At 30.7% G+C, this 11233-nt stretch overlaps 1 protein-coding gene across 1 annotated transcript; it reads left to right on the top strand.

Moving 5' to 3' along the window:
- Window positions 1–1572: 1572 nt before the first annotated feature.
- On the top strand, window positions 1573–11000 carry LOC134247482 (uncharacterized; the record flags this gene model as incomplete). Its single annotated transcript, XM_062729838.1, has 13 exons — window positions 1573–1816; window positions 4036–4202; window positions 4507–4678; window positions 4847–4973; window positions 5787–5794; window positions 5969–6096; window positions 6662–6760; window positions 7283–7403; window positions 8529–8662; window positions 9068–9314; window positions 9751–9845; window positions 10355–10496; window positions 10791–11000. Coding segments are annotated over exons 1-13 (1894 nt in total), but the record flags the coding sequence as incomplete, so codon positions are not given.
- Between the last annotated feature and the right edge of the window lie 233 nt (window positions 11001–11233).

Here is an 11233-nt window from a genome sequence, read left to right on the forward strand (position 1 = left end):
TCATGACTTATGTTGATAAAAGTAAGGGTTGTTGTGTGCTGGAAAAACTGTTGCTTTATCTGATGGAATGACTACTGAAGTGCGGACTTTGTTTTATAATGAAGGCTATTGTTTGATGCTATTCAGTGGAATTTAGTGAGCCCACATTGTTGCATGATTAAGAGCAGGATCCATTAATTTTTAAGCTATATATAATGAAACTTTGCTAAGGTGTCTTTGCGCCTCGTTAGATATTGGATTTTCTTCTATGAAATGTTTTTTTTTATTGTGGAGTGTCTTTTTCTACTTATGAGACGTAAGAAGAATGTTTTGGAGTTGAATAGGAAGTTTGGATTTTGGAATTAAATCCTGGAGGAAAGAGTGTTTGAAAAGATTTTCTAGAAGTCTTGTGGATGTGTGAAGATTTAGCAAAGGAGATATCAGTATTCTGTGGATACCTTGAATCTTTGGCAGAAGTCATTAATTTTGTGTTAACTTTGGAAAACTAATTGACGATCACAGCTTTTCTGTACATGTAATGATTATCCTGGCATTTCTGTCTGCAAAACAATAAATATTTAACTTTGCAGGGAAAAACACAATCAATTACATTTTCCTCCTGAACTTCATTTTTTTAAAATTCTACAGTACTATGAAATCATAATAAGCTTTCCTTTTTTTTAAATTCAAGTTTTGAATTCCTTCCATTAATCTTTGAAGAAGTAATTTTGAATTGAAATATTTGATAAGGTATTTTTCTAATATTCTTTGGGAACAAAATTTTATTTGTTGTCAGGATAATTGAATTCTTTTGTTTAATCATCATTTCAAAATTGTGAAACCTGATTCCATCAAACACAGTGAGAGTTATTGAAAATAAAATTGGAGGAAGTAGATTTCCCTGAGGGACCCCAATAATTGGCTATTATATGAAAGGATAACATTTAGTGGAATGAAAAATTTATGAACAATTTGTACCATCATCACTTACATGTTCTATTGGGAATCTTGGTCTTCAATATTTCACCAGCATTTATTTGCCATAGGATACAATTGCTGCTTAATGAAATTTTAATTCAGAGAGGCTGAGAGAGAGAACACTCAGTTTTTGTGTGTGGATTGTTTTCTTCAAAACAGTCTGGAGTGTCAATTTTCCAAGAATATTGGATTACTTTGGGAGGAGTAATGAACTTGTATGAAACTGTTTTCTGGAACACTCAGTTGTTTTAGGACTCACTCATAACATGAGTCTATAGCTGCATACAGCATCAAAAATGAGGATGTGTTGATTGGTCAATCCTGGTTTTCTTTGGAAATTGAATTGTATAGTGTATGGAACAAAGAAACTGGTGAACTGTATTTATTAGACGTTTTCTTAAAGGCCAGTTTGTATGAACTTAAATCATTGCAAAGTGAATCGTGAATTTTTAAAGTTTTGTGGTGTTTTTTAAACATTGGTCATGTTAAATAGTATTCCTAATCTAAATACTTGCTTTAAGTCCTCTGTTTGGAACAATGACTGTTATTTTAATTGAACAACTTTGAAAAATTAATGTTGATGAAAAAAAAGTTATGAAAGAAAAGAAACTAAAGATGAATGACCTTGACTTTGGCGATGCCTTGAATGTTGAACTTCAGAAGCTACAGAGACAAAGAGCAGTGAGGTCATCATCCTTAGAGGACCGCCGTTCATCGTACTCACAGCGTACGACGTCCACTATAACGTCGCTAGATACGGGAAAGTCCTCATCAGTTCTTGCATTGTCTGATCAGAAGACACTGAAAATCCCTCTTACTCTTTCACACTGGGACTCTGTTGATCAGACATGCAAATTAGGTAAGGTCAGAGAGGTCATGTAAGGTCAAAAAGGTCATTTTATAATAGATAATTTTGTTTTTTGCTGGTTGTTCAGATTTTTATTTTTAACTCTTCAAGATCGAATTTTGTCTTACAAATTAATTGCTGATTTTGGGTTTTTATTCACATGGTTTGATATTTTTTGATGCTTTTTCAAAAGGTTTGAGGAAAATTGAGAATCATCCCTAACATAGGACATTGTATTGGTTAAGTGTTTTGATTGCTATGATTTTAGAAATTTTTGTGCTATTTAAGAAGATTTAATAATGGAATTTTTTTTGTTTCAAAAAGAATCTCTTTGATTTTGACATTGTGTTAAATTTCAAATAACAGTGAAATCCCTTTTGGTAAAGATAAAAAAAAATGTGAGAATAGAGTAATTTTTTTTGGTCATGTTCTTTGAATAATTTGGCTGAAAGATTCCAGAGTCCTTATAAACCCCCTTCAGTTGGAACACAGTCTTGCATCCCAGTGATAACTGCATGTATTGAATTTTAATTTGTCAAAAATCAATGCATTTGAACTTGGAGCACTCATCAGAAACAAAATCAAGAAAGCGTAAAGGAAATATATTTGTGTATCCTAAACAAATACTTATTAACTTAATGTTGATTCCATCAAATGTGAAAAGTCAAGCGAGACATTTAAATCTATTTTTGATTGACACAGTGATTGGCGGATAAATCATTTAAACTTATTCGTAGTAATGTTGGAATCTCCCTAGTAAATATTTATACAAGTGTACTGGTAAATATTTGTTGACATATCCTTAGAGATATTCATAATGCTGACATTGCATGGAACAGGAAAATGTGTGAAATGATTTATATTCAAAGCCAGATTCCTGAGAAATGTTTTTTGTGACAATATCTGTGTTTTAATGTGCCTTTACATGTAAAGTTTATACATTGGATACATTTATGTATAGCGAATATAGATTAAAAACTTTGAAAGGATCATTAATTTCTAGTCAGTCAAGTAAGTGTTATATAGTAAAATGTTTTTGCTTCATTTTCAAAAATTACATGCATGTGTGCATAAAAAATTAAGTACTCAAAGTCATCTCTGTAAGAATCATGCAAAAGATGACACATTGATAATTTGGGATTTTAATAATCTTTTAAATTTTCCATAAATTTTCAAAATGATGAAATGTGTATTCATGCAGAGTACTTATATATAAACCTAGAAAATAAGATTTAATTATATTTAAGAAAATTAATGTCACAGATTATAGAGATTTTATTGCTTGGATTGAATGTGTGGTCAGGCATTGAATGTTTGGAGTTTTTAGTTTGAAATATTGAATTTATGACACGATGCCATATGATATAGCAACATGAGCAATGCACTCGTTGGTTTATTAATAAATCATTTTAATATTAGAAGTGTTCTTCATACAGGTCTCACTTGTTTATCAGTACATTAAAGAGACTGCAGTATAGTAACTAATTTAATCAATTTATTGATTGTGGCTGATGAGACACAGTTTCAATGTTTTGAGTTGATCTGCTTTTCTATGTTTCAAAATGATATACTGTCAAACTTCTCCCTGTTTTTATTTTGAACTTGATTAGACTGGGGGAATAAAACTTCAGAATGTCTAAAGGTTTGTCTGTGAGATTATGAGGTTTAAAAGCATGAAATGGATGAAGTTGTCATGGATATTATGTCAATACTCGAGAGATGAACATAGAAAACAGGGAAAAAATAAATCTTTCATTTTCTGTCATGTTTACTGTAATAAAATTAATTTTAATTAATTTAAAAATAATATTAATTTTTTTTATTAAAAAATAAATAAATTACAAAAAGGGGGGATTGTACCCACCTAATCATGCTACAATGTAATTAAGTAATTTAATTTAGTCTGAAAAGAAATTAAATTAAAGAATTTGATATCTCAATGACATATACCTTTATATGGAATACAATAGATATTTTGATTTGAGTTGGAAATATTCCCAGTTACTTGTTCTATTTGTAGTTTAACTTCAATTTCTCAGATCTAGGATATTTTCAAGTTTCTTTGCCACAGTGAGTTTGAGATAATAGGCCTTTAATACATTTTTGCTGTAAGCAAAAGTTTTTAACATTTTACCATATATATATATTTAAGATACTATATGTACATGTTAAATAAAAAATTCCAATGACCTTTCCATTTTTTTCAATATCAAGAAATTTTGTATTTTTAGATGGCCCCCTAAGTCTACACGAGTCCACCATTATGATGAACGCAGACACAGGACAGTCCCCTCCTAAGTCGGAGAGACAATCCATGGAGGACACTTCCCAGAATCCAACAGAACAAATGAACGGGCAGATCAACTACGATGAGATCTGTAATATCAAAAATCTCAAGGTACGCAAAAAAAAAAAAAAAAGTATTTGTCAAAGTGATTTGTGGAATTTCTTTCTAAATCTTGAATAGAGAAGCTTTTTTCATGGTGATGATTCTTTTTTGAATTGATACTTAATCTTCTGGATTCTCAATAAGCATTGAGAATTTTATTTTTTATTTTTTGGGTGGGGGGGGGATACTAAATCTTCTTTTTGTGCTTATACATATTTATGCATGCATAATCATTTGTAAGTCATTGTAGGACTTGCTTAAATGCAAAATGTTGTATACATAGATACACAATATATTTATTTGAACTTAACAGGATGAGGAAATGCTACAAAGGGTACCAGAACTCGTCCAAGCTCTGAGGGGGTTAGATGAGTATGACCGCGCGGAAACAATGAAGATTTTGAAAAGTGTCGGTGACACGTACTGGAATTTCCGAGCCATTAGGAACAAAATTGGCAATGCTCTCGCTGACGAGGGGTTCGCAGGTTTGTAGATTTACTTTGTCTTTAAGACTATCTAGATCAACTGAAATATGCATAATATATAAAAATATATTACATTTTAAGTAAAAATTTTGTACAAGTGCTTAGTGCTAAACTTAATTGGCCCATCAAATAAATACTAGTAAATAAATTTTATTTCATTTTTTTCAGAAATTACCATGAAGATATTGAAGACATTAAATGGGAAGGGGATCTTTAAGAATGACTCGATATGGTTTCCAGTGTACTACTGCTTTAATACTCTGTGGAATTACTCAGATGCCTCTCAACTGCCAAGGTAATAAACAATATAAAGTCAACTTTACCATCATGTTTATCAGAGATTCACACATGTCAAGATTTTGTATATAAATGTTAACATTAAATGATAGAAATAATAAATTTTGACTAAGGATCTAATATCAAGAAAAAAAGCTCAATTCATGTTATAAATGTACAATTTACAGTTGTAAACCAACTACTGTTATTAATACTATCCTTGTTTGGGGAATTTAAACTCAGAACACGCCTCTCTCAGAACTGTCGCCAAAATGGTATATAGCTCAAAAATAATTATATGCAGTTTTTTGAACTTTTACAATTTGTTAGACTATAAATCATCATAATTTTATAATTTTCAAATACTTATCAAAATTATTGGTTGGCGGTGATTAATACATGTATTTGTGACAAAAATAGGTCACAAATATTTCAAGCAAGCAAATAAAAGTTGGTTTTGTGTTTATTTCAATGATTTAGAATCAGACATTATTTTTTACCATTAACTGTGATGGTCTATATCAAAAATTATCCAATAATTTATGATCATGAACCCTCTATCAAAAACCTTCATTCCAAGGTAATTTATTTCTGTTTTACCATTAACTGTGATCATGAACCCTCTATCAAAAACCTTCATTCCAAGGTAATTCATTTCCGGAAATTTGAAAATCTATCAAAAACCTTCATTCCAAGGTAATTTATTTCTGTTTACCATTAAAAATCAAAATATATGTTATGATTATTACAATTTCTGTTTTATGTGATCTGTAACCCTATATCAAAAATTTTAAAATCATTTCTATTTTAATTTGATTAAGTTGTGTAACAGTTCTCAAGGTAATTTTTTCTGTTGAACCATTAACTGTGAATATTAAAACCTTCATTCCAAGGTAATTTATTTTTTTTACCATTAACTGTGATTTGAACCCTCTAGTCCATTCCAAGGTAATTTATTTCTGTTTTACCATTAACTGTGATCATGAACCCTCTATCAAAAACCTTCATTCCAAGGTAATTCATTTCCGTTGACCATTAACTGTGATCATGAACCCTCTATCAAAAACCTTCATTCCAAGGTAATTTATTTTTTTACCATTAACTGTGATCATGAACCCTATATCAAAAACCTTCATTCCAAGGTAATTTATTTCTGTTTTACCATTAACTGTGATCATGAACCCTATATCAAAAACCTTCATTCCAAGGTAATTTATTTCTGTTTTACCATTAACTGTGATCAAAACTTTTATCAAGTAAATCCATTAATTATGTATATCAAAAACCTCAAGGTAATTCATTTTTGTTTTAAATCTGTTTTCAGAATCCAATATGTATTAAACTTTTTGCTTAAAATGAAAATGCTTAAGAAGTTTTTTTTTTTTTTTTTTTGAGATTTGAATTTTTTTTTTTTTTATCATTACGCTGTAAAGAGATTTTACATTTTGAATCATAAACTAAATGAATTTTTAAACAATTATTTTGAAAATTGGCCCATTTAAAAAAATACTTTTTGGCCTTGTTTTTTTTTTGTAATGGAAGTGAGTGCTTCCTCTTGTATTATGTTGACTAAGTGAAGGAGGATCAATATGAACTTAAAGATTCTGGTAATGGAATATTTTGGAAAAATCCCATCACAGGTAAATATTATCATTTATTATTAAATTCTTTTTTTCTGTTGATAAAACAAAGTTTTTATTTTTACAGAATGTGTATTATGTTGTTAAGGCTTCCATGAGTATATTACACAATATCTCAAGAACAACAGATATTCATCACTACTTCAAAGAAAATGGCACCACTGAGGTAAAAACATGATCTTCGTGTAATTTTCACAAAATCAATAACAAAATCATAAAACAAGGAATCAAGGACTTCAAAAAAATCATTTGTTTACTCATAGTTTTATGTGTCTAAACTAAATAGAGACCTATATGAAGTATTAAATTTATGAAATAGGTTATTATAGATTCTATTTTTAAGATTCAGTGATCTTTAAATAAGAGAGATAACTCTTACTTAGATAAATGACTATTATTCCTTTGTCATGAGCAACAACACAAAATTGCCAAATTTTCCATGCAGTGTATGCTGAAATTATTTACTTTTCAGTTATCAAATACATTTTTTTGAATAATCATAAGCATTAAAGCAAAATGATATATTCAACAAATAAAGGGATGAATATAGCTTTAAAAGAAATATTTATCAATAAATTGACTTGCAAAGTGCAAAATTGAATTGTACTATTTTGTGTCCAAAGCAATGTCATATTTAAGAGTATAATCATTTATGATGAAAATTTGGAATGCTGCTATTTTTTATCAGGTGATGCTGAAGTTTGCCACGTGGAAGGATTTGACCTATGAGATGTTAAAGGTCATGTCCCTTCTGACCTTGGCCCACATAGTAGAGGAGGAGGATAACGATAAACTGATTGATGAAACAGGTAGGTGGATCATAGATAAATAAGGTAGGTAGATCCTAAGGGTTTCAAACCATTCAAACCAAATATTTTGAAACTTTATTCTAATACTGTAAACGTGGAAATTTTGACGATGTGCTAATTTTGACTATATTGATGATTTTTCTTTTCTCGTCAAAATTTACACTCGTCAAACTTCACATCATATATATATATGTAGTGTCATAACAGACATTGACCATTGTACAACTTTACCGCTAAATTTTCTTGGCTCTCCCTTTTTAAAACTAAATTAAACTAAATTCATTAAAAGTTACTGTTAATTTCATTGTAATTAGTTATGAAAACACAGTGATATATATAATCGCTTTTTTTAAAACCATAGAATCTAAACTAGTGTATCAAATACTTCATGCGTAACTTCGCGTAATTATCACGCTGTGATTTACCTAATTTGTCACCTCAGGCAAGTGACCGCTTATAGTGAAAACAAATTACAAGAGAGCAATTTATTTAATCTAATCTTACACACTTAGATAGTTTGTACAATCTTACACATTGTAGATACATGTACTAGTAGTCTGTACAAAATTAAATTTTCGTGATTCCGACGCTGCCTTTGTATCCCCATCAATTCTGAGATTTATAACTCTTGACTAAATATTTCGTCAAAATTAACACTCGTCAATTTTCATAAACAAAAAATCGTCAATTTTTCAACTCGTCAATATAACCACGTTTACAGTAACTGAATAGGCACATACTGTAAACCCAAATTTATTTGTGTGCGAGAAATATTTGTGAGGTTTGCAAGAGCATTGTTATCGCGAATATTTCTCGCCTTGAACCAGTCCTTAAAGTCTCTGTGTCTATTAACATCAGATTCAAAAAGGCTTGATCGCAATAATTTATTTTTGCGAACTAGTTAAGCCCTGGTAAATTGCGAAATAAAGTTGTTGCGAATAAAAGTTGGTTTACAGAAAACATTTTACAAAATGAAAACATATAGAAAAATGCTAGTATAAGAAAAAATACAAAATCAAAGTGATAAATCTAGACTTTATGATACACAAGATGCCATAGTTAGTTGTTAAAATACACACAATAGATTTTGACTTTTGTTAAACCACAACTTTTCGACACATGCAGGTGCCATAGAAAGTTGTATCAAATACATCACCAAGGCCTTAAAGAATTCCAAAAGAAGACATTTAGGATTTACCCCTCAGGAAGTAATGGACGGTCTGAGTAAACTGGCTGTCAACGACAAAAACAAGAAAAAGGTGAGGATTATTGAAATTCAATATATGAACATATGAAAATTTCATGTGGTATTTATTGTCATTGATAATTTTTAACAACAAAATAAAATTTAATCCCCAGCAAAATATTCTGGTTTTACAGTATGTTGCAATACACAGAAATTCATAATATTTTCTAAGATCACACAAGATTGATTTTTAGATTGTCATTCTTACCTTCTCTCTCATTATGGATTGATTAAAAAAGCATAACGATGTGACGTGTAATAAAAACAAATCAGAAAAATACATGCTTATAATTCTTGTAATTTGAAGAAAAGAATGAGGAATGAAAAAATTAAATCAAAATGCCAAAAACTATCTTTATGTGGCCTTAAATAAAAAATATGTCCCCCTATTTATTGAAATGTGTTTTGAAATTCACAGATTATTGAAGCTGGGGCATTACCAGTTTTCCTTGAAATGCTTAAAGGAGAGCACACAGAAGAACAAGCAATCACAGCGAGGGCGATATGGAATTTATCGTTCGACAAGGAGGTGTGTCAACAAATTGTGGAGTACCCAGAAATGATAGAGAGGCTGGAGAGCCTGACGAACAGTCAGGATAAAATCGTCGCAAAAAACGTCAGTGGAGCACTGTTTGTACTCAAAGGAGAGAATGATGTATCAAAACGTGAGTGGATCTAGGAGTTTGAGGGGTGTTCTCAGTTATTTGCTGTTAAAGTCAGAGTATTTGGTCAGAATATTTCTTTTCAACTATTACATAGTGAGTCAGGATATCATATATATCTTAGCTAATAATGTACTTTGATTTTGATTTTAAAAATACTTGTTGGGAAAAAAATTCAATGATTGATATATTCTATTAACATTTTTCTGAGTGTTATTGTAGTAATCATATAAATATATGGGATAAAATGTTTTCAACATTTGATATCCTTTGTATCATTTTAACAATTTCTTTAGGGCAAAGTACTATAGAACCTCCAAATAAATTAATAAATTTCTTGTTAGGCAATAGACAGATCATCAACAGATCATTGTGATATATGTGCATATGACTGATAAGAATTGTGTTTATGTACATATTCATTATTTTGGATTGGTAGGTCCAAAGTCTGCCAAGAAAAATAAAGGCCATGTGTTCATCAGTTACTCCTGGAATGAGAAAGAAATTGTGATGAAGATCAGGGAGAGATTAAAAGTAAGAAAATATTCATAAAAAATCCCCAAACAACTGATTGTTTGTCCACATTGAATGTAACAAATGTTAAGAAAGTAGGAAGTACTAGGATTTCATAGGGAATCAGACTGAAAAGGGGGGGGGGGGTAGAGGGGGATGGCATTCGGAGGAGGAGAGAACTAGTTTAGGAAATTGTTTTTCTTCTCTCCTTCTTCTAGGCATGTGAAACTTAAAAAATAACTATTTAGCTTTAACTTCAAGTTGATTAAAAAATTCAAAGGTTCACATTGTCTTTTTTTTCATTTATTAAATTTTAGAAATAAATCCACATTCTGAACAAAACAAAAGATATGTTTAATCAATCATGTATGTACAAGGTCTTGTATAAGAATTTGACTTGATATTACTCAACAAATCAGTATCTAGTGAGTATTGTATGACATGGACATCAATGATAGTGGGAAAAGTGGGATAATTTTTGTATAAAGGGCGATCCGATCAATACCAGTTATATGTCTTTTTTTTTTCAGAAAGAGGGAGTGGAGGTGTGGATTGATGTGGAGCGTATGGGTGGATCTACATTGTCAGCTATGGCTGAGGCAGTGGAGAATGCAGCTCTAGTGTTAATCTGTATGTCAGAGAAATACAAAGAGAGCCCTAATTGTAGATTGGGTGAGTAATAGTTTTAGAGCAAAATATTTCTGTAGGACTACAGAGCTTGTAGCAAATATATTTGGAATAAACAGTTTGAAGAAGAATATGTTAGTGCAAACCTATTTTCAATCTGCATATACATGTAATCAAATAAAATTCTCATTCCATGAGCTGCACCCTTATTTTTCTTTTTCAAGAGGTTTAAACTTTGAAACCTATTTAAAATGCAATTTTATCATGTACTTTTATGGAAAACCATCATCATCAAAATGTTTTGCTTTTTATGAAACTAAACAGTGTTGTAATTTACAGAGGCGGAGTACACCTTCCAGCTCCGTAAGGAGTACATTCCCCTGATGGTCCAGAAGAGGTATCGCCCGGACGGCTGGCTCGGAATGATTCTCGGAGCCAAGCTGTATTTCGACTTCAGTGGAAAATATCCATTTGAGAAGCCCTGGAATGGATTGATGAAGGAACTGAAGAGCATTGGGAGGCTCTCAGTACTGGAAAATCCCACAACAGGTAAATATATGGCTATCTAGAGAGGCTATTGGAGAATAACCTGACAACTAAACAGGGCTTATGGGTATTCAAAATTTGTTCAGTGACACTGTACAAAAACTTCTATTAGATTTTAAATGGTTGGAATTTTTGAAACATAAGGTAAAATTTCATAGATTACCTCAACTTCTTTATATGATACAAATGGATTTAATCGATGTTTGAGATTATATCTAATGTTTTATAAGAGATTT

This window comes from Saccostrea cucullata, unplaced genomic scaffold, assembly GCF_032062105.1.
Source record: "Saccostrea cucullata isolate Sc308-1 unplaced genomic scaffold, CSIRO_AGI_Scuc_v1 ctg2157, whole genome shotgun sequence".
NCBI classification, from domain to species: Eukaryota; Metazoa; Mollusca; class Bivalvia; order Ostreida; family Ostreidae; genus Saccostrea; species Saccostrea cuccullata.